General features: G+C 43.4%; 5 protein-coding genes and 2 long non-coding RNA genes across 14 annotated transcripts; 3 read left to right on the forward strand and 4 right to left on the reverse strand.

Moving 5' to 3' along the window:
- Nucleotides 1–783: 783 nt before the first annotated feature.
- Nucleotides 784–3,247, forward strand: LOC124196923. 2 transcript variants are annotated; one of them, XR_006875872.1, is made up of 4 exons: nucleotides 784–1,100; nucleotides 1,270–1,373; nucleotides 1,480–2,601; nucleotides 2,963–3,247. It is a non-coding gene; the product is annotated as an uncharacterized LOC124196923 (long non-coding RNA). The 2 variants fall into 2 exon arrangements; XR_006875873.1 differs by having other exon boundaries at nucleotides 784–1,092.
- On the reverse strand, nucleotides 1,212–11,619 carry LOC124196913. The gene is made up of 9 exons (XM_046592166.1): nucleotides 11,175–11,619; nucleotides 8,585–8,697; nucleotides 7,744–8,144; nucleotides 7,329–7,649; nucleotides 6,904–7,262; nucleotides 6,669–6,844; nucleotides 5,729–6,136; nucleotides 3,520–5,650; nucleotides 1,212–2,595 (listed from the first exon to the last, which is right to left on the reverse strand). Exons 1-9 carry the CDS (start codon nucleotides 11,467–11,469, stop codon nucleotides 1,484–1,486), a joined length of 5,316 nt encoding a protein of 1,771 aa, XP_046448122.1. The 5' UTR covers nucleotides 11,470–11,619; the 3' UTR covers nucleotides 1,212–1,483.
- Nucleotides 11,557–12,380, forward strand: LOC124196924. The gene is made up of 2 exons (XR_006875874.1): nucleotides 11,557–11,644; nucleotides 12,038–12,380. It is a non-coding gene; the product is annotated as an uncharacterized LOC124196924 (long non-coding RNA).
- On the reverse strand, nucleotides 11,794–14,008 carry LOC124196916 (putative inorganic phosphate cotransporter). 2 transcript variants are annotated; one of them, XM_046592168.1, is made up of 7 exons: nucleotides 13,536–14,008; nucleotides 13,143–13,445; nucleotides 12,904–13,053; nucleotides 12,700–12,832; nucleotides 12,431–12,542; nucleotides 12,223–12,352; nucleotides 11,794–12,138 (listed from the first exon to the last, which is right to left on the reverse strand). In XM_046592168.1, exons 1-7 carry the CDS (start codon nucleotides 13,977–13,979, stop codon nucleotides 11,989–11,991), a joined length of 1,422 nt encoding a protein of 473 aa, XP_046448124.1. In that variant the 5' UTR covers nucleotides 13,980–14,008; the 3' UTR covers nucleotides 11,794–11,988. The 2 variants fall into 2 exon arrangements, 1 of the variants encoding a protein (XP_046448124.1); XR_006875869.1 differs by having other exon boundaries at nucleotides 12,000–12,138; nucleotides 12,223–12,308.
- A 251-nt stretch (nucleotides 14,009–14,259) lies between these two features.
- LOC124196914 (putative inorganic phosphate cotransporter) lies at nucleotides 14,260–16,618 on the reverse strand. The gene is made up of 8 exons (XM_046592167.1): nucleotides 16,287–16,618; nucleotides 16,021–16,223; nucleotides 15,726–15,959; nucleotides 15,356–15,661; nucleotides 15,148–15,297; nucleotides 14,953–15,085; nucleotides 14,542–14,783; nucleotides 14,260–14,457 (listed from the first exon to the last, which is right to left on the reverse strand). Exons 1-8 carry the CDS (start codon nucleotides 16,312–16,314, stop codon nucleotides 14,260–14,262), a joined length of 1,494 nt encoding a protein of 497 aa, XP_046448123.1. The 5' UTR covers nucleotides 16,315–16,618.
- Nucleotides 16,619–17,427: 809 nt separating this feature from the next.
- Nucleotides 17,428–24,750, forward strand: LOC124196920 (dehydrogenase/reductase SDR family member 4-like). 6 transcript variants are annotated; one of them, XM_046592176.1, is made up of 6 exons: nucleotides 17,428–17,833; nucleotides 20,402–20,657; nucleotides 20,719–20,868; nucleotides 20,944–21,084; nucleotides 21,158–21,213; nucleotides 21,281–21,781. In XM_046592176.1, exons 1-6 carry the CDS (start codon nucleotides 17,688–17,690, stop codon nucleotides 21,393–21,395), a joined length of 864 nt encoding a protein of 287 aa, XP_046448132.1. In that variant the 5' UTR covers nucleotides 17,428–17,687; the 3' UTR covers nucleotides 21,396–21,781. The 6 variants fall into 6 exon arrangements, with proteins under 6 accessions (XP_046448132.1, XP_046448131.1, XP_046448130.1 ...); XM_046592175.1 differs by lacking the exons at nucleotides 20,402–20,657; nucleotides 20,719–20,868; nucleotides 20,944–21,084; nucleotides 21,158–21,213; nucleotides 21,281–21,781 and adding exons at nucleotides 17,901–18,159; nucleotides 18,233–18,382; nucleotides 18,447–18,587; nucleotides 18,648–18,703; nucleotides 24,526–24,750 and having other exon boundaries at nucleotides 17,637–17,833; XM_046592174.1 differs by lacking the exons at nucleotides 20,402–20,657; nucleotides 20,719–20,868; nucleotides 20,944–21,084; nucleotides 21,158–21,213; nucleotides 21,281–21,781 and adding exons at nucleotides 17,901–18,159; nucleotides 18,233–18,382; nucleotides 18,447–18,587; nucleotides 18,648–18,703; nucleotides 18,777–19,132 and having other exon boundaries at nucleotides 17,639–17,833.
- Nucleotides 24,751–25,515: 765 nt separating this feature from the next.
- LOC124196919 (sulfotransferase 1C4-like) lies at nucleotides 25,516–27,110 on the reverse strand. The gene is made up of 7 exons (XM_046592172.1): nucleotides 26,796–27,110; nucleotides 26,630–26,729; nucleotides 26,402–26,558; nucleotides 26,206–26,332; nucleotides 26,045–26,139; nucleotides 25,799–25,979; nucleotides 25,516–25,743 (listed from the first exon to the last, which is right to left on the reverse strand). The coding sequence occupies exons 1-7, from the start codon at nucleotides 27,007–27,009 to the stop codon at nucleotides 25,619–25,621; spliced, it is 999 nt and encodes a 332-aa protein (XP_046448128.1). The 5' UTR covers nucleotides 27,010–27,110; the 3' UTR covers nucleotides 25,516–25,618.
- Nucleotides 27,111–27,223: the final 113 nt, after the last annotated feature.

A 27,223-nucleotide genomic window follows, 5' to 3' on the forward strand; every position in this document is an offset into this window, starting at 1 on the left:
AAATCTCTATCTAGAGATAGAGAGAGAGAGAGAGGGAGAATATCACCTAAGGCTCACACGAGGTGAACACGTCGAAGAGGTAGAGAGCTCAATTAATGAACGAGAGAAATAGAGAGAATAATCAACTTAGGCGATGATAGTTTGCGTGAAAAAAAATTCACCCCTCAAAAATTTAACTGAGAAATGTGTTTTTAATTTTTACGAAATTTCTGAAAGATTTCAGCTTCAATTCAAGAGAGAGCAAATTTAATTTACTGTCTGAAGGGGGTCTATTTACTTACTAGACCCCAAGAATAATTAAGTTAAACTCAGGGAAAGAGATAAGAATTCTAATAAATGATTGACCAGCCATCATAAAAAATTTTACGAGAGATGACGGCGATGACAATCAAAGTGAAGAGAATGAGAGAAAATTTTGAGTGTGATAGGATAAACTTAACACTGGTTGGAGAAAACAAATGTTCGAAGGACCATGTTGGAAATGAAACTCTTGTTGGCGGTGTCGACCGTTCAACTTCCAAGAATGAGATAAGAGAGATGACACCTTTTTTGTGTTGTTGCTAGTAGATCCTTATATTTCACACTGATCTATATACATCATTTTGGGATTTCGATAGCTAGTTTAGGGTTGAGTAGGTTAGGGAACAATAGATTGAGTGGGAAGAGTGGGTAAAATTGGGGCCCTCTGTTGAGGTCCCTACAAATTACACATAATTAACAATAGTAAAGTGTCGATCACTGTTGGGAGTCATTATATTCCCAACACACCGACCACCATAAATAGGAAGTCAGCGTTTGGCGCCAATCGCTAGAGAGAATTGCTGCTTCTGTTTGTCACGCAAATCACAATATTCGTTCGGAAAACAAAATGTTTCATGATTAGTAGACGCTGAAAACCTCATGCAAGATGATTTGTTATAGATAAGAATTACCTGAACCCCTTTTTATAAAATTATATCAGTTGATCTTAATTTCGTTTTTCGATATAATTCAATTCAGTGAAGAAGACCTTGAGCGGTTGAGCTTGAGCCTCTAGCCCACGCTGCTGATCTCTTGGCTTAGCCACTTTAGTTTTATCAGCCATTCGAATCAGTAAATCGGTAGACTATTAGATCCCTCCCAAACTCTTGTGATGTTAATTTTAGAAAGTGTTATGCATTTATGTCTAACTTCATCGGTACTTGGCTAAAACGTCAAAGTCTTAATTTTTAAAAAATGTTTCTCACAGTTTATTATGTTGCTAAATGTATCAATAATTTCTTTTTACAGGCACTGTAGGGTTTTCGATAAATCCCAACACACAATCGACAGAAAATATAATAATAGAAGTCAAATGCAGTTCTAAAGGCACAAACAACTCGTGACAATTGAAGGTAATTATAGCTTTTTAAAGAAAAGGTGATGACTGGTATACTTGCAGGATTCGTTACAGATATAGATGTAATGCATTTTCTCAACTTTTTCTCTTCTCTCACTAAGAAAACTAGAGAGATGTTTCAATGGGTGTCGAACTGCCACTAGATGGAGTGGACGACCCACGTCGTGAACCGTTTTGAAAAGACAAATGTCTACGGACACTAGCTCCATTGCTGGACACTGAAGAAATGGTGACTGCATCGTCGTCAGCAGCTGCCAGTTCTTCCTCGCTCCTCCCCTCTGCGATGGTGGAAGACAGGACGTCCGTTCGTGGACTGTAGTGCGGATGGAATCGATTGTTGCGTTGCTGCTGCTGCTGACTGAGCCGACTGGCGATGTAACTGACTCGAGCACTGCGACGAATCAAATTCTCCAGTGCTGGATGTTTGGTCACTGGACTGACGTCTGGCGACGCGGGCCCCTTGCCGATTCCGGCCGGCGGAGGTTGAGTCGCTTTGAGCTGCTCAACGGCCGAGATCTTTTTATTGGACGCCGGATGATGGAGTTGCTGGAGCAATTTGCGTTTGAAATCGGAAATGGTCGTCCGTTTGACCAGTCCGATTGAATGGATTTTGGGCTGCTGTGGTGAAGGTGACGCCCCCGCATCACCTGGATGAAGCGGCCAAGTGCCGGGGCGAGTGTCGACGGATTCGTTCAAACTTGACGTGGAAAAGGAGCCATCCAGGGAACAGGAGGAATACGAAGGTGTTGGCGACGATTTGCCTTGTTGCTGGACACGTCCGGCGCCACTGGGAGTAGCAGAGTTGAAAGAGTTTGATCTTTTGGGTGAAAATTCCAGGAATCCACCTTCTTCCGGACTATCTCTTCCGGTTCTGGCTGCGTTGGCCGCCGCTAATTTCGACGGTAACGGAAGCGTGCTGCTGTTTCTTTTGTCATCTCCCGCACTGGGCAGCCACTGGTTGTAGTTTGGTTCTACGGAAGACGGAGAACCGCCGCCGCCGGTCATGGATGCGTAATAATCGGCCACCGTTTTGAATCGAGCCGGAAGCGAATTGTATCGGAAATCTTTGCGTTGAAATTCGGTCGATGTGGACGACAACTGGGCTAGTGGCAAGGCCGACATTCTCGGCGGAGGCGATAAAGATTGATAGCCCGGAAGTGGTGATGAGCTGCTGGATGAAACTCCGTTCAATCTCGAACTAGTAGTTCCTGTTCCATCTAGTGGTAAGTTTGGTTTAAAATCATTGAACACATTTTTCTTTCTTTTAAAAATCAAACGAAAAAAGATACGAGGAAACCAGGCCGGATATCCTGACCAATGAGAATCGATTTCTTTGTTTTAAAAATGTAAGGCCGTTTATTAGCCAATTGAAAAAATTCGATTTAAAAAAAATAATAATAAAATTTCGTTCAAAAAAAAATTAAACATGGGAAGAAGATTCCGGCCTGGTTCGAGTTGGTTTTTTCATGGACTTTTTTTGTTTTTCATCCATTAAAAAAAAATTAATTTAGAATATAATAGATCTCATCGATGAATTGATTAATCATAAAATTAATGAATTATCGATTGTTTTCATTCATTCAGAAAATTAGAAAAAGCAGACCAAAAGAATTAATCATTTTCTAATGGAATTAAAAGCCCAGAGAAATCCAACTCTAAAGAAAACAAACGAAGCACGCACACACACACACAAAACAAAATACAAAAAGTGCAAATAAAATAAAAAGGAGAAAGCCAGGCCGTGAAAAATAGTGTGAGAGAAATTTCAAGCAAATACTTAAATAATAATAGTAAAAAAAGCGACAAAAACAATTTCGTTTGTTTCATGCGACGTGAGATTTTTCCAGTCATGCGGGGGTGGTGATAAAAAAAAGGTAATTAAAAAACAAAAACATACGAGAAAAACAAATTTTTAACTTTTTCTTTTTTATGGCATTCGTAGGAAGAAGAAAATTAAAAAAACATTCACGCAATCAAAAGGGATTAAAGAAAAAGGTGAGGTAATACTGTGGGAAATTAAATCAAGCAAGCTAAAAAAAAGGTGATATTTAATTTCAAATCATTTTCTTTTTAGCGCCAAATGAGTATTTTTAAAAAAATTTCAGATCACCAAATGTCAGTGTTGTTGTTTCTGCGGTTACCTGGAGTGTTGTTGAAGAAGCTGGGCCGATCCTGGGCGTTGGTGGGTGGACGGACGACGGGACTGGGTGGAACACTTCCGAATCCGCTGGCAAATGCGGATTTCTTGTGATGAGTTGGTTGTTGGCTGGTCATGGAAATGTCCAATCCGCTTCCGCCGCTCGAGTTGAGACTGCTGACGCTTCCGCTTTTGTTGTTGTTGTTGTTTTGGTGAGTCGGAGACGTCAGGATTTTCGGATTGACCAACAGCCGAGGACCGCCGTAAATCCGCCTTCCGGCCGCATTTGGATTGTGAATTCCTCCTCCGCCGTTGTTGGGTTTCACCAGGAGCGGACTGGACGTCATCATCATCATGGCCGGACTAGAGATTTGCCGGTGGTTGAATTGCTTACTAGGACGTCCATTGGCTGCTGCTGCAGCCGGGCCGGAAGCTTGCCCAGCAGCGTTGAAACCCGGATTGGAAATTTGTTTGACCAGCATCGGACTTTTGATGGAGTAATTCATCGCTGGCTGGGAAGGTCTGGACGACCATCCGTTGCTGTTGGGTCTGTCCGTCAAGTGGCCCGAAATGAACTGGCCCGTTCCGGCGGTGGCCGTCACGGATCGGTGAGTTGTCCCTCCTCCGTTGACTGCGAATCCGCTTAACGTGTGACTAAGTGGAGCGAGTCTTCCGTTGTGACTGCCAGCCGCTTGCGGCGGCGCCACCGAGAGCGTCTGATTGGCTTTGCGGTAACTGTCGGATCGATTCCGCTGGAAGGCACCGGCCGGATCGCCTCCGCTGTCCACTTGGTCGTCGACGTTGGCCAGTCGGTAGCTGTCGGACCGGGACACTAGAATCGCCGGAATTCCCGATCCATTTCCATTGGTTGAACTTTGACCGTCCGGCTGAGTCCTGACGGCCGGAATCGTCGAAGAGGATGAAGAAGAAGAAGAAGTTCGAGGGCCGTTGAAACTTGGGGCCGGCCTGTAAGGCGGTGGACTGAGCGGTTTGTTCGCGTTGCCAGCAGCTGATCCAGTCGAGCCGATCGGATTGGGACGGAAGGCCGACGTCCCTGGATCCAATTTCCTTTCCACATTTTGCTGGCCGGTGCCCGGCTCGACGAACGTGGAAGTGTGTCCGGCTTGAGCTTTCCGTCTCTTTAGAGAATCCGAACTGTAGACAACTTTTCCGTCGGAATCCAGCGTCACTCTGGCGCCACGTTTCTTCCTTTCCAACGAGCTGGATCGTGAACTTTCACTGCTTCCGGCGGAGGAGAACGGCTGGGCGTTCAGATTGTCCGAATCGGCGGCCGGCAGTTGGTTGAGAGCCACAAGTTCCTGATCGACCGGACACTTGACGACGGACGCCTTGATAACGATGGCCGTCGACTCGGTGGATGCCGGAATGGCCGCCGGAAGATCGGCCACGTTTACTCGAGTCCGGCTCACCGGACTGGGACGAACTTCCGTTGCGGCGACTTGCTGGAGGAACGCGGATTGGATGTGCGATTCGAGACTTATTCCGGAATTCCGGCCGGAAGGATCGTTGAGCATGGCATCGTCGTCGCTTGGCAGTGGAGTGATGGAAGGAGTGATGACGCACATGGCCGGAATCCTTCCGATTTGAGTTAAATTGGCCCTCATGCATTCCGATTCCGGCGATCCAGCGGTTTCGCTTCCGGGAGATTCGTTGCTCCTCAGCTGTTTGAGAGCGTCGGCGATCTCCTTGGATTCCGTTTCCGTCACCAATTGGCTCAGCGATTTCTTCTCTTCCGGAATTTGCTTCCGCAATTTTCCGGAATCCACCGAATTCCGGTTGCTGGAGCTTCCATTTCGTGGCGGTGGCTCGGGCGGTTGGCTGTTCCTCTTCTTCCGACTCCCCACTGTGTTGTTGTTGCTGTTACCGACTCCTTCCGGCCGGAAGATGACCGTCCCTGCCGAACTGGTGGTGGCGCTGGACAAAGTGCTGCCCTTGCCGAACAATTCGTATTCATTTTCAGGTGTAGCTGCCGGGAATGGTTGGCCGGAAGCCAATCCGCCCGAAATGCTGCCGGAAGCCGAGCTCATTCCGGATGAGCGATCACTGCCGCCGCTCGCCTCCTTGGAATTGACCGACGTCCGGTTCTTGTGTAAACTTCCATCACTCTGGCCCTCCTGTTGGTTTGACCATTTTGAGATAAGTTTATTGATTTTATTTTTAAATGAAATTAAAGAAAGTTAATTGATTTCGACCTTGAGAGTTTTGAGGCCGCTGTCGATGTGGAAGGAGGTGTAATAGCCCTCGGCGTCGCAACTGTAGACGGAACTGGTTTCCAGGTCCAGCTCGTTGTGATGGTGACCGTTTTCATCCGCCCGGTGGATGCTGGACGTTGTGGTGGCGCTGCAATCGTCGCCCGAAAGGGCCGAATCGACATCCATTTCCGGCGAAAAAGATCTGGCCGTCTGCGGATGCTGCTGGATGACCCTCGGGTGTCGTTGGGCCAGAGGCGAAACGGCCACCGGATGATGATGGTGGTGGTGATGACGCGGATGATCGGAATCCAGCGAAGCTCTGGTGCTGCAAGAGCTGCCGGATGCCGACCAATTGCCGGAAGAAGATCTGCCATCCTCTTTATTCTCCTTATTTCCACGTAATTTGACCTTTTTTAAACGAAATTGTCATAAGTTAAATTCAATTTCTCTTAACCCGTTAACGGCGATTGAATTTCACGTTGGGAAATCCGATCGGGGGGCCCGGATTGGTTGAAACAGGTTGTTGGAAACTGAGTTTGACATGGAATAACAAACTCAAAAACTGGACTACTACTAACTACTACGGGCGTTTGTCGACATGTAACATTTGATATGGCCCCTATCCATCATGCCATCCGCCTGAGCCAAACAATGGGCACCCTGGAAACCCGATTTGTTATGTCTCATTCACGCTCGATAACCCGACACGCGATATGCAACAACCTTAAACAGCAGGACCCCCCCGGGCCACTTGTACCGTGAAAGTAATCGAAAACGGTTCGGCATATTTGAATTTCGCTCCTTTTTTCTACAACAACAAATTCGCCTGACCGAAACGTCAAAAGTTTCACGTTTCAAACGTTTTCTTTAGGTGACCAAGTCGAATGTAATTCAATTCCGGACGACACGGAGGGAAAATTTTAAGAATTGGATGACTCACCCCTCGTAAAACTGGACGGGCATTGCCCAGGGTGCCGAATTCTTTTTCGCTTGGGATGAGCTCGTAGAGATCGGAATCGCCTCCGTTGGATTCGATCCGGTTTGAATTGCTGCTGCCAGACGGCCCATTTACAGTCGAAGAACAACTGGGCGGCGGGTGAATGTCCACCTGGATGGCTGTTTCACGATTCCCAAATTTAAATCATTTGAATTTGAATTTGAATCATTGGACGGACCTGTGGTGAGACCGGAGACGAAGGTGTGGTCGGTTCCCAGTCGCCTGAGGCGCGAGATGGTGTTCATCATGGCGCCGGATCGGGTCCGCGTGGCCGTGACCAGGTTGCCGGCCGTCACCTGGACGACCAGTTCGCTGGAGGCGTGCGACGTGGCGTCGGTCGTCGTGTTGCCGATGGACGACGGCGTGTTGGTGTCGCTCTCGTCGTACGACATGTCGGATGACGTCACGGCCGACGCCGCTCCTTTGCTGCCACCCGTCGTCGTCGACGGCGTCGTCATCAGCGACGTCCGCAGCAGGTGGACCAAATTCAGCCGCTGGCGCAACGAACTCCTCGATCCGCTTTTCTCTCCGTCGTTCCTGTGTCAGTTTTCCCATTTAAATTTTGAATTCAATTCACTTAATTCTGATTTATTTAATTTGTACCGGCTGAGGTTGGAATTGTTGGCGGCCCTGAGGGCGTCCTGGATGTCGTTCCGGTCGCCATCGCAGGCGATGGTGTTGCGCCGCTTCTTTGTCGACTTTTTCTTGCTCCTCTTGCGGCTCCTGACGGCCCGCTCCGCTCCGCCGCCGCTTCCGGCCGCAGCTCCACCGACCGCCGACGGATCGACGTACTCGAAATGTTGCAGCGAGCGACGGAATTGGGTCATGCGCTGGAAACCCGAGCCCGTCACGTCCAGCCGGACCACCTCAGCCGGAAAAACTTGCGACGCAGCCGCTTTAGCTTTCTCTTCCGGCGACGGTAATCTGTTAATCCCCGAGTTAATGATGCAAAACGAATGTCGTGAATAATTACGAATAATTATCAAATTAAAATAATTGCAGGAGCCGGAATGAATACCTGTGCGGAAGATCGGCGGAATCTTTGTGGTGGTCGTTGTCGATTGGCCGTCGGTTGTCCGGTCCGACGGGCGCCGACAGATCGTCGAGGACGCCCTCGTCGTCCGTCAGCCACTCCCTCATGTGTGCCAAACTTGCCGGCCGTCTGGTTTCGATTTCCAGCACGTTGGTCCTGTGCTTGCGACGAGAGCGCCGGAGCGTGGCCCCCAACTCCATCAGACGCCCGTAATCGGCCGCGTCCAAGTAATTGGCGCCTTGACCGCTAACGCCGCCGTTGGCCATCAGCATGACCAAACTGTCTGGCCGGTTGACGGGCGGCGGACTGTCCAGCACCGCCGCTTTCTCGTACAGCAACGTCAAAGCCTTGGGGCGATTCTCCGACGTCACCAACTTTAATTCCGGCTGTCAAAGTAAAAAAAAAGTTTCAAAAATTTTCTGTTTAATAATAATCATAATCGTTTATGCAAATTCAATCTTTGATAGATGAAGTAATTATGTACACATCAAATGAAGTGGAGGTTCAATTTTTACGACAGCCGAGTGCCATTAACTGTTTTTTATTATCGCATCCATTACGGAATAGAAAAAAAGGATCACGGCCGTTTTGGAATTTGTGTTATAAGAGGGGGGGTAGGGCCGCCAGATGGCGCCGTCTGGCCAGTCTCTTTTTCTTTATCGCCTCAGCTCACTCTTGAGAAAAAAGATGATGCTGCTCGACTCTCTTGATTCTAATTGGAAAATGGGCCTGGAGCATTTTTATCTCTTGGAAGGAGGAGGAGGGAGGGAGGAGGTTCAATGACGAGCAAAAAGTCCCAAAAAGATGAAAGATTCCCGACACTTACCACTTGAGTTGATGTCGCAGCAGGAGGAGCAGCAGCGGCGGCGGCGGTCGGCTGGCCACTTTTGAAGTGATTGGTCTTGTGATCGTGACTGAACGCTGCCAAATCTCCTTCAGCTTATATGAAGAAAAGCAAAATTCAACATTTTGAATTATTTGATAATTAAATTTGGGCGGGAAGAAAAAGGAATTACGAATTTTTCACTGAAGAATTAAATTTATGAGATTGACGTGCAAGATTTATTAGATTTTAGATTTTTATTTTGTTTGTCTGTAGGGATGATCTCGATGATGTCTGGAATCCCGAGTGCGTCCCTTTTTCGTGACTTTAATCGTCCCGCCGGCCCGGGGTCTCTACCGTCAAAGTACTAAACATTCTTTTGTTTGCTTATCTCATCACAAAATATTTTTAAAACGAGTCCCTCACGACGCATTTTACAGAAAAAAAAAGGTGAAATTATTCTACCCACCAAATGTTAGTGGAGGGCACCGCCTTTTATAATTTTCCCAACCCACCAGAGTCACACACAGAGAAAATGTTGCATCGTCAGGACAACAAAAGGAACAGAAAATTGTAAGTAGAAACTACAAAAATTTCCTTTTTTCTTTTCTTCTTATCATCCGATCTGGAACGTCTTTTTCTCCCTCCGGTGTTGTATCTTCTCTCCCCCCTCTCAAACCATCAAGTTCGAAAAAAGATAAGGAATTTTCTTCCCTTCCCAACAACGTCCGACATGATTCGACACGAAAATCGAACAACACGCAGCACTTTTTCAATATCTTTTAAAAAGATTCTTCTTATATATTTAAATTAAAGAGACCACCTTGTATTTTATTTCTTTTTTATTTTCCAGTGTTGCCAAAATTCCGATTGGTCATGGCGGACTATTTTCTTCCGTTGTGACAACACACAAAAGGCCTGCCACCGATTTCCCACGGAATCCCGACCCCCCTATCCGCACATTTCTACACACACAAAAAAAGGGCCAGTTGCGGAGCCCCGATTCTTTTGTGTTTGTTGTAACGGTTGCGATGGTGACAAAAGATTGCGTCCGATTTAGGGTGGGGGGATTTAATTCAAAGAAGAAAATTGGAATTTGTCCGATTGTTTTGTATTTGTTTGTGATGAGAAGAGAAGATTGAAACATCCGTCCAGGTATTTCTCTCCCTCCTGTGTGATGGACGTCGGCTCGTTTTCATTCCAACCATAAAAGATCAATAAACTTTTCTTTTCTTTTTCTTAGGGACCATCTGCCGTTGTTCCGTCATGCTGATGGAGCATCCCGTTAAGTGCTGGGACGGGAGAGAAAGAGGAGTGTCTCGATTTACCCCCCTCCAACCCCCTTATAAATAAAAGAAGAAAAATTTGATTCCCTCACGATTATTCCGTTAAGGAAATAATAAAAAAGACTCTTCCAGACCAACGAGGGGGGTTTTCGGTTATCCGATAGCGTCGGTATATTATAGCCAAGAAACCCCTTTCAAAAATATGTAATCAAAGAATACCCCTACCCACCCCTACACTCACGTGCGCTTTTTTTAAAAAACCATCCTGGCGGTATATTTAAATTTTCTTCCTTTTCCCTACAGCCCGAAATGTCGTAAATAGTTTTCTTCTACTTCTTCGGGGGTTGGAAAGAAAGAAAAGTTAAACCCCCGATGGGCTTTTTCTTAACAGGTCACAAGGGGGAAAGAAGAAGAAGAAGAATATACGTGCGGTGTGCAGAGTGATTTGTTGGTTAGGGGAATCTTTTTTAACTGGCCGGAATCTTTTTGTAGAAAAAACGAGTTTTTTACTTTTTTTCTCTTTTCAATATCCGTAATCTTCTTACACGCCATATCATACAAATTTCTGTTTTGGAGGGAATGTTAAACATCATTAAAATTGATGCCAGAAAATGTTTCACCTGTCTAAATAGTTCTCTCTTTCTCAGCTATAGGTTATTATATCCGGTGTGGATATTTGATTACGGCCGGAAGCTTGTGATGACCCTCAATTCTCTTGTTTATTTCTTGCAAGTCGGATTATAACTAACTCCCCTTCACTGTACAACATTTGACACCGATATTATAGTAGACACAGTTGCTTATCGACTGTCTTTACTTCCTTAACAAGTTGGATATTTCGACTGTGGGAAATTCTTCTTTACCTACCCCCAAGGCCGTACATATCCCCCTGGAAAATAATAATGAAAATGGGTGTCTATCCCATCTTCTTCTTCTTCTTTCGTGGTTTCTCTGAAAGGAAGCAGTTCATTACGCTTGGTCAATCAAGGCCGTCTACATCTACTACCTTTTCTTCTGTTCATTTTCTGTTCGACACAAGAGAAAAGAATTTCCAGGAAGAGAAAAACTGTGGCCGTTTTCTCTCTTTCAACAAAAGAGAGTCACCCCCCTCTACATCTAAACAGGAAAAAAAAATACCCAGGAGCTCGCCCAGGAGTTGTTGACGGCTATTCCTACACTAGGACTCTATACTTCACCGGAAACAGGAAACGATGGTACCCCCACCACACATATGGTTTTTCACCCCCTACTACTCTTTATAATAAACTAAACATAGAAATTTGGTGTCGTGTCCGGGGAGAACTTACGGATGGCGACGGATCGTGAGTCGAGTCGCTGATCGGCGTTGGATTGGAGCCGATCGAGTCTCTGACTCAATTGGGTCGTCCGCTGCTGGAGGAGACTGGCCTCGTCGTGACAGTGAGCGAAGATGTCGGAGGCCAGCGAGACGAGCGAGGCCAGCTGTCTGAGACAGGCCGACAGCGTCTGATTGCTGATCAACTGGCGAACGTCGTCGTCATCATCACCAACCGACGACGCCGTTTGACTGACGCCCAGTCGACTCAGACGCACCGGCGTCACTTGCCGCAACACGAACGGCATTTTTCTTTGTTATCAAATTCAATTTTCTTCTTTAAAAATTTAAACGGATAACATTCCCGCGCTACAACACCAACACACTGGACACTAACAAACACTTTTTTTGGGGGAGAAACAAGAAGTTGCGACCGGCCCGGTCGACTCCACTGGAACAACTGGACGCACTCACACCAAAGTCGTGAGTTAGTATTTCTCTATCCACTCTTTTTCATTCCCCCCACTCTTTACACCCACTTTCGTATCTACTACACCCAAGGAGTGAGGGGATATAGTACGACAACACTTTGGTGTAGTACACAGTTCTCTTTTTCTCTGACTAAACCATCGAGAGCAAAGGAAAAAAGAGCCTCTGGTGGTAAGTTATTAGAGCCCTTCTCCCCTCTTCTCTACTTTCATCCGCATTTTCTCTTTTCACCTTTCCATTCGGACCATTTTTTTCCAACAAAACTCCCAACGGTTTGACACCTGTGTGTATATTTGAATGTGTATACAGTCTGAAAACTATACACAAGGGAAAGTTTCTTAGTTTAATTCTGTTGGTTCAGTTTGTTGAATTTCTTCTTTGTCCCAGGGCTGGCGCTCGGTGGAGCCGAACAGGAGGAAGACGAAGGCGTCGATGACCAATATGGAAGAGCACAGAAGGAAAGCGATCCGCCATTGACTCAGAGTTTGCTGGAGTGTGATGGAAATGATTGTGTTATTATTATATTATTCTTTCAAAACCATAAAAACTCATCGACTTGTTATTTTTTTTACCTGGGCTTCCGTCAATGAAGCAACCACCAGAGGCGCTAGCCAACTGTTAACGGAAGCCAAACCGCTAATTATTCCGTAGATTGTCCCTGAGAAATTCGGCGCCATGTCCAAATGGTTGATGAGAAAACCGCTATTAAATGATCATTCCGTTTTTCTTTTTAGTTTTTTTTAAAAATAGATGGAGATGAATTTTAACTAATTTCTTTACCTGAAAACGGCACCTTGGAGACCGACGGCCAGGACCAGGAGAATCAGAGTTGACAGGCGATCGCAGCCAGTAAATGAGACCATCAATAAACAGAGAGCCGGGCCCAGTTTAGCTGTCAAATGAATCGGTTTTGACATTTAGTGGCGTTGTAGAGATAAAAATAATAAGGAATGTGTAACTATGTTTTTTGGTTTTGTTTGTGGCAATTTGACACTTGAATGGAATGTGTAACACGCACCGCTAGGTGTCACTCGTCACCAACAACATACCGACAGAGTTGGCCGTTTTTCGAATGACATTGGTCGAGGCCCAACCTTTTCGGGCCGTTAAATCGGCGAATTGGGCCACCAAGAGACTCAAGATCCACATGACCAAATAGGGGAGAGCCGACAGCAACGCGTTCTGCATATTTCCTCGGCAAATTTTAGACAAACAGACAACAAAAGAAAGTTTGGGGGCGATGAAACTCACACGCTTTTCATGTCAAAGTGGAGAATGGTCTTCATGTAAATGGGCAGTTGGGTAATCAACATATAAAATGCCCAGTTGTTTCCAAGAGTGGACACCAACAGGGCCCAGCAGGGGACCGAAGTTGCAATGGACTTCCAGGGCACTGCCAATGCCTGGCAATAAAAACAGCTCACAGCATGTAAAAGTACATAAACATAACTTTACGATTGTTTTCTGCACACACACACACACTCAGGCACACCTTGTTGGCTGGTGTGAAAGTTGAACTTTTTATGTATTCCCTTTCCTTTGCAGAAATTCTTGGGTGCAGTTCAGGTGAATCGTAAACCACATGGAGCCAGGCAGCAACCACAACCACAGCCAGGGACCCTTGGATGTAAAACACAGCCTCCCAGCCCAGGGAATCTGCAATGAGCCCGCTGCAAGTGATGCCGAGAACTGTCCCCACCTGAGCCCCTGAAAATATAAAAGTGGTGATGCTGCTCCTCTCCCCCGTTGGGGCCCATTTTGCTACCAATGGCTGAATGGATGGGACAATCACCCCCTATTTGGTAGCAAGACATATAAACACACGATATCCTTTTTATTACATATTAACTGACTTTGTTTGCTTTTCCCAGATTTTAAGTGTCACCTGTGCCAATCCGAGCAGAATTCTCCCAGCTATGAAAAATTCAGTTCCAGACCTGGCCAAAATGGGGAGGCAAACCGTGACGAGGCCAGCTGTCATTTGCGCACCGGCGAACATGTATTTGGTACCGAATTTCTCGGCTATCCTCCCTCCGATCAGCTGGGTGACGATGTAGCCCCAAAAGAAGGAAACAGACACGAGCGATTGGATCTTCTCGTCCCACACAAACTCTCCATCATCCTGCTGGTCAGCGTCAGGATAAGCGGCTTGTTCCTCTTCTGGTTGGCCGCATTCCTGAGCCGTCGTGACGTTGGTGTGCGGAATGGCCGTATAATTGACCATGGCCACGATGACAATGTTGACATTCAAGCGGATCATGTACACGTAAAAGAAATTGAGAAAAGCCACAAAGGCCACCGCGTAACGGGCTGGAATACCTTCCAACATTTTCTCTCTAAAGAATCTTTTGAATTCACAGGGTCATCTCAACTGTTGTGGCCACTGGTTTTTGGTCAGCCAAGTACACACACCCCCTCAAAAATAAGATTGTTACCCGAGATTGTTCCATCTAGGGAAAGAGGGTCGTTTTCCGGTTGAAATTGGAGACCAGCCCATTGATCGTTCCAAAGGTTATTTACAGTTTTTTGGGGCTTGACGTTTTATTAGAAAAAAGAGTATTTATATTTCCTCAATAAAATTCTGGTGCCGAAAAAGTGGCAATGGTTTTTTAAGCTGTCGATAATGTTACAGATTTCAGCAGCTGGTGTTTACTGGATGGAGCCTCGCCGACGACCGTTTCCTCTTCTCCCACTGCCCTGTCCCAGTCTTGCCGCTCGGTGGAGCCCAGCACGATGAAAATGATGGCGTTGGCGGTCAAGATGCCGGCGCATAGCAGAAAAGCGATTCGCCAACGAGCCAAAGTTTGCTGGAAAAAAAAAAGAAAAAAAAGAGAAAATTGATGTGGCGGAACTCGTCGAAAGAAAAAAAAAAATGGAATTTAGAAATCTACTTCTGCTTCGGTTAGTGTGGCGACGACAAGTGGTGCTACCCAACTGCTGATGCAGGCCACTCCCGCCACTAGACCGTACAGCGTTCCGGCGAAATTGGGCGCTAGATCCAGGTGGTTAATCAGGATACCGCTATAAGAGGCGCCCAACAGACCCACTGCCAAAGTCAACATGACCAGCGTCCAGTAACGATCGCATCCGATGAACGAAACGATCGTCAAACAAAGTGCTGGCCCGCAAAATGCTGGAATTTTTTAAAACAAGGTTTTAATTTTGACCGCTAGGTGGCTACAGGATTTTATAAAAGGTTTTAAATTTTGACCGCTAGGTGGATGCATGAAACGTGGGACGGATTGTTATTTAATTTATTCAAAGGCTTTTGGCGGACTTTTGTTAACTTGTTTCTTATTTACCTATCGTGTTAAATGTTTTCCGAGTTGTGTTGATGGAAACCCACTGTCGTTTTACCACCATGTCAGCGATTTTTGCCACGACTATACTGAAGATCCACATGAGTAGCCAAGGTAAAGCAGACAGCATTGAATTCTAGATTGCATGACCAATTATGAATGTAAATAGTTTCAGCATAGTATTTAAGGAAGACTTACGCTTTTCAAGTCAAAGTGCATAATGTTCCTCATGTAAATTGGTAGCTCAGTCAGCAACATGTAGAATGCCCAGTTGTATCCCAGTGTGGCAGAGAGTAAAGCCCAGCAAGGTGGAGACTTAATAATGGCCATCCATGGCACGCGTAACTTCTGAATATAGTTAACAAAATGTTTTACAATTATGAAACCTTTGTAAGTGACTAAATACTCTAGCATTTTTCGCTGAAATTGTTGTTGATTCAATGTATTCCCGTTCTTGTCTAGATATCCTGGGATGTAGTGCTGGTGAATCGTAAATGAAGAAAAGCCAAGCACTGACAACAATTACAGATAGTGATCCTTCAATGTAGAACACAGCCTCCCAGCCCAAAGAATCTGCCATCATTCCACTGAAAACTGTTCCAAGGATGGTTCCCATCTGGCTGCCTGAGAAGATGAAAGTTGCAAAACTGTTTCGTTCTGATTCTGGTGCCCACCTAGCCACCAAGGGTTGCATAGATGGAACCAAAGCTCCCTGACAGATGGTAAAATAGATCAATTTCATGCATATTTAAAATCTGTACTAATCATGTATTCACCTGTGCTAGACCAAGCATGACTCTTCCCATTATGAAGAATTCGACTCCAAAACTTGCTAGAAATGGCAAGCAAACTGTCACAATGCCAACCGTGATTTGCAACGAGGCAAACAAGTATTTCGTCCCGATTCTTTCTGCCAGCCTCCCGCCCGTCAACTGCGTGATGATGTAGCCCCAAAAGAAAGAGCCGGAAACAAGCGACTGGAGTCGCTCATCCCATTCAAATTCACCTTCCTGTGAAAAACAAAATGGTATACAAAGAATTCTTCTATTCAAATTAGTAGTGGAATAGTACCGAAACATCCGGACTGGTTTCTGTGTTGTTTTCGACTACTACGTCATAGCCGCACTCGTCTGCGGTTGTTATGTTTGTGTGCGGAATAGCCGTGTAGTTGACCATAGCCACGATAACAATGTTGACATTCAGCCTGAGCATATAGACGTATATAAAGTTGAGAAAGGCCACAGTGGCAACGGCGTACCGGGTGGGAATCCCGACTGTAATTAATTTAACTTAGCAATTAATAAGAAATATCTAGTTTCTATTTATTTAATTCTTACCTTTTTGAAGTTTTTGCCAGTCCAGCATTTTGTCTTGCTTGGGTTTCTTGTCTGCGAAACCTAAACACGGCTAGACAAACCGGTTTCTTATGGTTCCATTTAGATTGTGTTCGAATTTTGGTTATTGGACTCCTAACTGGTCGTTATCTGTCTCGATCGCTCTGTCTAGTCAAGTCCTTGTTTCCTTCCTACATAAATTGACCTTGCTCAATGGCCGTTGACATGTGGATTTTTATAAAGTTAAAGGTTCACTTGGCAATTTTATCGTTAGGGACATATTAATTCAATTAAAAATGCAATCAAACACTAGGACGAAGCGGAAACTTTCGACAGTTACGTTTCAATTTCGTTTTGGGTTTCAATTTCCGGTTTCGTATTATCGTTATGATTTCATTGTTGATTAGATAAGAAATATTTCGCTACATTTGTTAACCGTTTGTGAAATTTTTCCTAACAAGAAATTTGAAAAGTCAAGTCGAGTTTACTTTTAATCGACGAAATTTCATTTAATTCCTTTTTCTTACGATAACGATTTCAAAACGGCTTAGTAGTTATCTGCTCAATTTCTGGGGTTATAAGGCAACAACTGCGCATCGGATTTGTGTTTCATTATCGAATCTTTTGTGATTACTCAAATTTCGAAATAAAAATAAAAATGAGCCAATATTTGAGCTTGAACGGGATGGGTTTTTAATATTTGCTCGGTTTTCCCGTGCAGGGGGGATTGAAGCGGTTTATTTTGATGAGTCACTTTGATGCCAAAACGTGTTGACAAAAGTGTTTACATCGATTGGGATAGAGGGGATTTTCGTACTAACTCTCCTGGCCATTAATACCCAGTCGGTGCTCGGGCAAATCGCCCTAGTGATTTACGATGTTAGCTAAATTAAAGAAACACGCACGAATAGTGGTGGGAAAACCAAAATGGGAAAGTACGTCCTTTCATTTCGTGTCAGTTGTCACTTTATTTGCTTTCTTGATAAATGTTGCGCTATGTGATAGAAGTTAAGTCAAACGCGTTCTAATACGCAATAATTCAAATAGTTATAAGGGTATACCTATAACTGTTGCGCCAATTTTGAAATAGTGATGAGCGCTGGGCTTTGACTTATTATAATTATTTTATTAATTTAGCAAACGGTTTAATTCATGGATCAAACCTATTACATAATAGATTGCTACACATGTTGATTGATTATCTTTATCAGAAGTATTAAGAAATAAGCTCGTCTGCCATTTTCTGTAAATAAAGCGGTCTGATGTTAATACCGCAATTTGGAATTTCCCGATTTATTATTATCGCTTATCTTCATTTGCCACCCATAATTTGCGATTTATAAATAGCCGTGCATTGAGAACGAAAGTCAAGACTTCTTGTAATTTCTCTCAAACGATTTCACGATGCTGAAGTCTACGACTCATGTCTTGACTCGTCGCTTCCTTTTGTCTAACCAGGACGTCAGGCAAATTGGAACAGCCGCTGAAGTTGCCCGCCAAAGGAGATCATTAAAGGACCGTGTGGCTGTCATTACCGCATCCACCGATGGGTCAGTTCAATTTTCTTGATTGATTGGCGGCCATTTACTAATCGATTTCATTGTTCTTTTGAAACAGAATTGGATTCGCCATGGCCCAGCGTTTGGCCGTCGACGGAGCTCACGTCGTCATTAGTAGCCGCCACCAGAAAAATGTTGACGAAGCTCTTGCCAAGTTGAAAAGCGAAGGACTGTCCGTTTCGGGAATGGTTTGTCACGCCGGTGTCAAGGAAGACCGAACTAGGCTCATCGAAAAGACTGTGGCTGAATTTGGAGGATTCGATATTTTGATTTCTAATGCCGCAGTGAATCCAGGTGGCGTTAAGCGCCTATTGAATGTAATTGCGCAGTCGATTAATTCTTTGAAGTCTTTAACACTAATTCTAATCCCATCTATTTCTAATTTCCTAGTGTACTGAGGACGTTTGGGATAAGATATTTGACGTCAACGTCAAGTCATCGTTCTTTTTGGCCAAAGAAGCTCTTCCGCACATGGAAAAGAGAGGCAAAGCCTCCATTATTTTCAATTCATCGATCCTGGGTTACACACCAAACTGCGGGGTAAGCCTATTGGGAATTATTTCATATTTGTGTTGCATACTTTCCTAATTTGCAAATTGCTTAGATTGATTTTATGGGGGCTTATGCGTTGAGCAAAACGGCTGTCCTCGGCTTAACCAAGTTAATGGCAATGGAATTGGGTCCCAGAGGAGTCAGAGTGAATTGCATCTGCCCAGGTCTGATTGACACACGGTTCGGCTCAGCGGTAAGAACAATTAGTTTCACGCAAATGGAAATGTAGTTTAAATTGTACATGTGAATTTAGATCACCCAGGATGAGAGATCAAAGCAATTAATGCAAATAAATTGCCCTCTGCAAAGGTTGTTGCATATTACAGCATATTCTGTGAGATTATATGAAAGTTAGACTTTCTTATTTTATTATGACATGCAGGAACGGAATGCCGGAAGAGATGGCGGGGTTGGCTTCATTTTTAGCATCCGATGACTCGTCGTACATTACCGGAAGCAACATTGTCGCTGCTGGTGGAATCCAGTCCTCGTTTTAATTCCCATCGTTACATTGCATCTATTTAGCGTGACCTTAAACTGTATATTGTTATCTTTCAGATACAATATCTTACAATTCAGTTTTATCATACAAAATCAGTTAATAGGGAATACAAATTTAAAAAAAATTGTAATCAAGAAATTTGTGACCTTATGTGTTGCTTTTGTTTCTATGGTAAGCTTGATTTTAAGATCTTGTATCGGGCAGATAACAATATACTGATTGGATGCAAGTTTTTTAAAATTATTTGGTGGTTAATTTTTACTTTACACTATTAAAATCCACATATTCTTAAAATCAGGTTTCATAGTAACTAACAAAATAAGGTTTTGTCATCTTGGTTAAAGTTGAATTTGGAAAAACCTTAAGTCGCCTACGAAACTGGACTTTAACGACTTGGAAGATAATTTGGCAGTAATTTGAAGGTAATTTTAGCAGTCTACGTGCGTCCCATTTTAACTGCATTTACTTAACATTCATTTAAACTACGGCAAATCGGGTTTGACAGTGGATAACCTTTTTAATTGTGAATCTAATTTGAACTATAGGATCGAGACTTTTTCCTAATTTGACCTGATGACGATGTCGGCCTAACACTTTGATATCGCCCATTGGTTCGCAGTTCACTGAAGGTAGGCTAGCCATCCATATTTCATAATATTATGGGCAAATCCCATGCGTCAAGGCCATTCGTTTCGGGTTTTACACATGGATTAGACATCATAAAAGAGATAACTGCTGTGTCGTTCCGTTGACGTAACAACGTACATATCTTCCATTTCATAATACCTAAACAACTTATTGGTTTTCCCCTTTCTATCTTAGTTCGTTTCGTGCAACTAGAAGCAACAAATGGGTGGGTTTTCCCAGTCAGGTCTCAGATTAATGGCTCCTTATTTTTATTAACACGCATATTGGTTAGCTATATTTTCCTTTGGGTCCAGCCTGCGACTATGCGATTGACAATCAAATTTACATATCAAGGGTCATTTGAATCCATAAAGGACAAATCGTAAAAATCAATTGGGAAAACCCAATAACCCTACGCCTGAGAACGATTTGACCCACGATTGTATTCGTATAGCCTGTTTGATTTCCAGTCCGATTAAACAAACAGTATGGAAAATAGAGGGGTTCCCTGGCTTATCTTGAACATTTTCCTGGTTGTATATAAGTGCTGGTAGTGAAAAGAACAAGAGCAACACAATTCCTTCTCGCTTATAACACATTACAGCATCTGACTTTCAGAGTTCTTTAATTCAAATCTTTCTCTTTAAGTTCTCTCAAACAATTTCAAAATGTTGAAAACTACTTCGCTTTTGTCTCGTCGCTTCCTTTTGTCCAGCCAAGATGTCAGGAAAATTGGTACAGCCGCTGAAGCAGCCCGCCAAAGGAGATCCTTGCAGGGCCGTGTAGCGGTCATCACCGCATCCACCGATGGGTAAGTTCAATTTTCTTGATTCATTGGCGACCATTTACTAATCGATTTCATTGTTCTTTTGAAACAGAATTGGATTCGCCATGGCCCAGCGTTTGGCCGTCGATGGAGCTCACGTTGTCATTAGTAGCCGCCACCAGAAAAATGTTGACGAAGCTCTTGCCAAGTTGAAAAGCGAAGGACTATCCGTTTCCGGAATGGTTTGTCACGCCGGTGTCAAGGAAGACCGAACTCGACTCCTCGAAAAGACAGCGGCCGAATTTGGCGGATTTGATATTTTGATTTCTAATGCCGCTGTTAATCCTGATTCAGGCCGTCTGATGAAAGTAAGTCGTTTACAGCGAGTTACTCTGTCCGTTATTCTAATTTTCTTTTCTTATCTCTCAGTGCACTGAGGAAGTTTGGGATAAGATTTTCGACACCAACGTCAAATCTTCTTTCTTCTTGGCTAAAGAAGCTCTTCCGCACATGGAAAAGAGAGGCAAAGCTTCAATTATTTTCATTTCTTCTATTGGCGGCTACCTCCCGAATTGCGGGGTAATCAATTACAAATTTGATTGCACTTGTCAACACCACAGCTTTGCTGACTTTCGAATATCTATTTGCGTTTAGGTTGAGTTTATGGGAGCTTACGCTCTGAGCAAAACAGCTCTTCTAGGATTAACCAAGTTAATGGCAATGGAATTGGGCCCCAGGGGAATTCGAGTCAATTGCATTTGCCCAGGACTCATTGAAACCCGTTTCGGCGATGTGGTAAAGACATTTTATTGGTGCTCTCCAAGTACCCTCAATTATTTAATTTGACATTTGTTATTTTGTGGTCTAGATCACTGGCGATAAGAGAACACCTAAAATCATGCGTGATAATTGCCCCATGCAAAGGTATTTCATTGCTCATAAGTGCCTAGATCGTTCATAATTCTTATTTATTTTGATTTGATTGATGCAGAAACGGTAGACCAGAAGAGATGGCGGGTCTGGCTTCATTTTTAGCTTCCGACGACTCGTCGTACATCACTGGAGAAAATATTGTAGCTGCAGGAGGAATCCAGTCTTCGTTCTAAACTTCCCATTACCTTCACGAAACGTTTCGTCACTCCTTAATTTTTGTTTCCTTAATATAAGGCAATATCTTATTACAGCCAATCTTCATCGAAACACTTGCTGATTAATGTTCAAGCAATTTTGTCGATCGCGCCAAAATGATCTCCGTTTCAACCTTTTTGGCAATCCATTTAAATTTTACTTCTTGGCAGTTTCAATAGATGTTGATTCGGCTTTTTCTTTTCCCTCCACAATTTTTCTTTTTCTCCAAGACTCCAACTTTCCCAAACCCAACTGATAACGTTTTTGACAAAAGAAAGCTTATCAGCTTTTGTTTGTTTTGTTAAAATTGATATGTTAAGATGTTTTTTTTTCGGTTAGATAACAATATACTTATTTATACTAATTAGTCTGATATTTTTTTTATTTAATTTCGTTTAAATGGCAACAACGATGTGTTTTTAACAAATTGTTAGCACACTTACCGCTAGGGTGAAAATGGCGCCAAAATAAATAGGACAGACGACAGAAGTCTGCAATCTGCCGAATCTGCACGTTTATTCACGAGTTGCCGCCATTGCTGTGGGCCATGCTGTGGATCGATTCGAGTGTCCATATTTTAATTTTTAATGTGAAACAGTTGCAGTTTCCTATTCGGAAATATTGTTCCAATGTGGTAAGCATTCAACTAGTTATTCGATAAGATGTGATTACAGTGTTTTAAAATGGCAAATATGTTCTTGGATGTTGAAAGCATGTTGGAAGTTTTACGAATCAACATGGTCCATAATTTGTCCAAGAGTTTATTGGGACTGACTTAACTGTTGAACTGGGTTAGTTCATGGTGTGGTAATAGAACGAACATGTACAATGACTAATCTCTTATATTTTGGAATTGACAGGGAAATGATATTCCCATTTCCGACCAGCGTGAATCTTTGACAAAGCTGCACGCCCACTCCACGTGAAATCATCCCGCCACAAGGTAGGAAACCATATTTCAAAGTTTACTGCGTCAAGGCCTTGATTGAACGTATGGGCATCAAATCTGTTTCATACTCTGTTACCTTATTCAAGACCAGATAATAAGGTTCACTTTTACTATTGACGTAACGGAATCGTCAATATTTTGAATTCGACACTGGTTTTTCCTTTTCCAATATTTTTTTTTGTTTCTTTCAATCGATATTTATTTGATTAAAGAAAATGGTTTAGGTTTTCCCAACAGATAAGCTAAGCTATTTCATAATTTTCAGTTTTCATTTGACTCTAATTTTTATTTGAAGGCTAATAATTGACCAAGTCTCGACAGCCTTAGTTGATTGTCGGTGATGTAACATTATGATTTTTGTGTTTAAAAAAATCGAGGCCAGACAGCGTGACATAGAAACAATCGATTGCTCAAGCAGATGAGACATACACACCAAGTTCGTTTTGTGTTTTTAATCATCAACCTAAAACATGGGAGGCTTGTTTGACTCGTGCTGTCTGGACTTTGCACCTAGATTATGTACCTTTTCCAGTTTTCCTTCTAGTCGGCGACTGTTCGACTTCGATTTTATGATTTTGTTGAACGTTGATTCATCTAATTGTCAATGTTGATTCATGGTCACGAAGCTGAGGCGTGTGCAGACGTCAACCCCCCAGTTGGGAAAACCTAAATCAAAAAGTTGGCTTGCCCAGTGACGGATGATTATTGGTCTGTTGTTGTAATCCAATTTGAAAAATCCACATACACTTTGAATGGGTGGGGACTGTACAGTTTACACGACCGAAATAGTTGGCGCAAATGACTGGGTGTGAAGTTCATAGCGATAACCGATTGAGTGAGTTGTCTCAGACTTAAAGAGCCACTAGGGGTCGGGTTATCAGCTCCGGGTTTTCCTGATACAGTGTCCGTTATCTTCCGGCTGTTTTTTTGACTGGCCATGCGTATAAATAAGCCACAGGTAGAGGGAAGAAGACGCAAACATCACCATCACACTGACCAGATCATCTGTTCTTTTATTAAAGCTCAAGAAAACATTTTCAAGATGCTGAAAACTACTTCACTTTTGTCGCGTCGTTTCCTTCTTTCTTCGGCTGCCAGTGCTGGACAAGATGTCAGGCAAATGGCCACAGCTTCCGAACTGGCCCGCCAGAGGAGATCCTTGCAGGGCCGTGTGGCCGTCGTCACTGCATCCACCGATGGGTCTGTGTAGAATTTTCTTGATTGATTGGCGAATTTTTTACTGATCGATTTCATTGTTGTTTTGAAAACAGAATTGGGTTCGCCATGGCCCAGCGTTTGGCCGTCGATGGAGCTCACGTTGTCATTAGTAGCCGCAACCAGAAAAATGTCGACGAAGCGCTTGCCAAATTGAAAAGCGAAGGACTGTCCGTTTCGGGAATGGTTTGTCACGCCGGTGTCAAGGAAGATCGGACTAGGCTCCTCGAAAAAACTGCGGCCGAATTTGGCGGATTCGATATTTTGATTTCCAATGCCGCCGTGAATCCCGATTCAGGCCGTCTGATGAAAGTAAGTCGTTTACAGCGAGTCACTCTGTCCGTTATTCTAATTTTCTTTTCTTATCTCTCAGTGCACTGAGGAAGTTTGGGATAAGATTTTCGACACCAACGTCAAATCTTCTTTCTTTTTGGCTAAAGAAGCTCTTCCGCACATGGAAAAGAGAGGCAAAGCTTCAATTATTTTCATTTCTTCTATTGGCGGCTATGCCCCGAATTGCGCGGTAAATTCAAAATTCCTAATTTTAAATTTCCGACTTTTTTAAATAGCGATTAATTTTGATTGCGTTAGATTGAATTCATGGGAGCCTATGGTTTGAGCAAAACGGCCGTTCTCGGCTTGACCAAATTAATGGCCATGGAATTGGGTCCCAGGGGAATTCGTGTCAATTGCATTTGCCCGGGACTCATTGAAACTCGTTTCGGCGATGTGGTAAGGGCTGGCAATTAGGTTGCTTAAAAATAGTCTTACAGTTTGAATATGAAATGAACGTCGTTTCATCTTGTCTGATTAGATTACCAATGATAAGAGGACCCCAAAACTCATGCATGACAATTGCCCCCTGCAAAGGTACTATTTTTAGTCAAATTTCCGTTGAGACTGCGTGAGCTCATTATTCACTCGCCATTGTTTTGACTAAATAGAAACGGAAGGCCCGAAGAAATGGCCGGGTTGGCTGCGTTTTTGGCTTCCGATGACTCGTCTTACATTACCGGAAGCAACATTGTCGCTGCCGGCGGACTCCAGTCCGGTTTCTAAATAAGACCAATCACTTGCTTGATTTCATTCTCTATTCATCTTCCTCTCTTATTTTCACGTTGTAATTCGCCTGTTTTCATCTGCCCGATACAAGATCTTGTTATGAAAAAGTTCTATTTGGTATTTCAATTGATCTTGGTCGATTGAGATATTAGTTTGTTTCATCGATCGAAAATCTATGAACTGTTCAAATTCAGGCCAAGAGATTTACAACCTTTGAGCCTTGGTTGTGTACTTTAACACGATTAGAAATGGTCTACTTAACTTTTTTACCTCGGTGAGAATCAGGCCAAAGTTTCACTGAAAGTGAATAAGCTCGTGCCTCTTGCTCCAATTCAAGGGGTTTGGAGTCTCTCTTATCATTCTGTCTGCCCCCAAAACTAAAAATGAAAAAAATTTAATTGCTTAACATTCCAGATTATGTTTTTATGGCCTTTGAGAATTTTGTTTTGAAATATCTCTGGGGTTATCGAGTCTAAAACAGTTAGGAGTGGGTCCCACCTTCAATATTTTCCCAGCACTTTTGTTGACACGAAATTGAATTTGGTACGAGTTGCAATGGAATGAATTATCGTTTGAGTGATTCGGGAACATTCTCGGTTACCTTATTTCATTATTTGCCCGTGGTAACTGCGTAAAAACCCAAACACAAATTTAGTAGCCGATTGTAACACACACGCACAAACTTTTTAGAGATATTACTGTCACCTTATCTCTCGAACGATGGGATGTAAAGTACAAACCGTTGAGTGTCATTGATTTGATTAAATCCAACAATCCCTGACGATGAATCAACAATTGAATTTCTTGTCGTCGTTTTTTATTTCAAATTTAATACTTGTTTAATGAATCAAGTTTGAGAAAAAACAAATGGATAACAATAATTGAATTTATTTGAAATTGTAACAGTTTTTGTTAGGAATCGATCAGATTGACAATCAATCTATTAGTAATAACATTGAAAATGTGTTTTTGATTTTAATCTTGCTGGTCGAGTTCGGTGACGAATTTCAAATCGCTTCCCGCCAAATTCTTCTCGATCCATTCGTCGATGCGTTTGTTTAGTTCAGGACTGAAGTGGTTCTTCCAGTCGCCAGTTTGGCCTTCATAACATTTTTAATGATTATCTCAACTTGAATTGGAGTTATAAAATGTTACCTTTGCGAACAAACGAGTGTCCTTCGTTGGTGAATCCGGACTTGATCTCCATCGACATGTTGACTGATGCGTTTTTAGAAAAGTTGTCCACTTTGACGTGATCCACCAACTTTTCGATCTGCTCTGGCGTCACAGTTTTGCCCAGGAATGCGGCGATTTTCTTGATTTCCTTCCTGATGTCCTGTTTGATGGAAAATTCAATTCCTATTCTTTTTTCCCAGAGTTAATTAGCTATTATTTAATTACCTTTTTCATGTCTTCGTAAAAGAGGAAGAGCATGTTGGGGTGATCCTTGTTTTTCCAGGCGTCCAGGACGGTCGGGAAATAAGGTGTCCAGACAACTGCAGTAAATTTTGTTTCAAAATTTAGTCATTTTTAAATTTCTGAAATTTGATAGATTCTCTTACGTTTGTTTGCAATGAAATATTCGGCAAACTCTTCCAGGGTTCCCTCGAACTGGAAGAATTTGACCATTTTGTGGAAGTAGTAAAATGAGACGATGGCATCTTTTGGATTACGTGCCACGTAGATGACCTGCAAGTTCAATTATTTCAGTAAAAAATAGCTATTTATCTCAATTCATTTGAATCAAGTCGAAATTACCTTGCAAGTGTCCATCAAGCCAGGGGGTAGCAGGTAGTGGGGCAAATGGCTCTTGAGCACTCTGGGTGACGTCAAAAAGTCCATTTTATCCAAAGTTGGCAGGGCATCTTTGAGCTCCTCTGTCGCCTTGGCTTCCCAGTTGGTGCAGTAACACGTACTGAATTTCACACAAGTTAAATAACAACATTTAAACTTAAATGATACGATCAATTAGTCAATTAATTATACTCGATGTTGGGGGCTCTGACAGTCAAGGGAATGTTGTTGGCCACATCAAAGTTGCAGTCGTTCATAATGAGCCAAGCCAATTCGGAAGTCCAGGTGGTTCCTGTGTCGCCAAAATTATTCAAATGCCCGCCAAAATTTTTACAAATTGAATTGTCAAATTCTATACCTGATCGGGGGAAAGTGCGGATCCAGACGTCATCTTTGCGGATGGGAAAATCGTAAAACTTTTTGGCGTTGGCACCGTAAAGTGGATGGTAGACGAAATTGCCAGGGTTGCTTTGGACCAAACCCTCAGTGTAGGCCGGAAAGTGCTCCTTGAATGGGCTCTTAAGGGTGTCTGGAACGGTGGTGAAAGTGTAGGGAAAGTTGCTGGATGCCATGGCGGACGACAGCGAGAGTGGGATCGATCCTAGTTGAGTGTGAAGCTGTGGTGGGCGCGGTGGCCTATTTCTACCCGGCCGTTTGCCCCATCTCTCAGCCGGCGATAAGCCCCCTCAAACAAAATCAAGTGATAACCATTTTTGGTCGTCTTCTTGACTGTATAGTAGATTATTCTATTTCATATGTTGGACATCTTGCGTGGCTCCTGTCTGG

The sequence above is a fragment of the Daphnia pulex genome, chromosome 7, assembly GCF_021134715.1.
Source record: "Daphnia pulex isolate KAP4 chromosome 7, ASM2113471v1".
NCBI lineage: Eukaryota > Metazoa > Arthropoda > Branchiopoda > Diplostraca > Daphniidae > Daphnia > Daphnia pulex.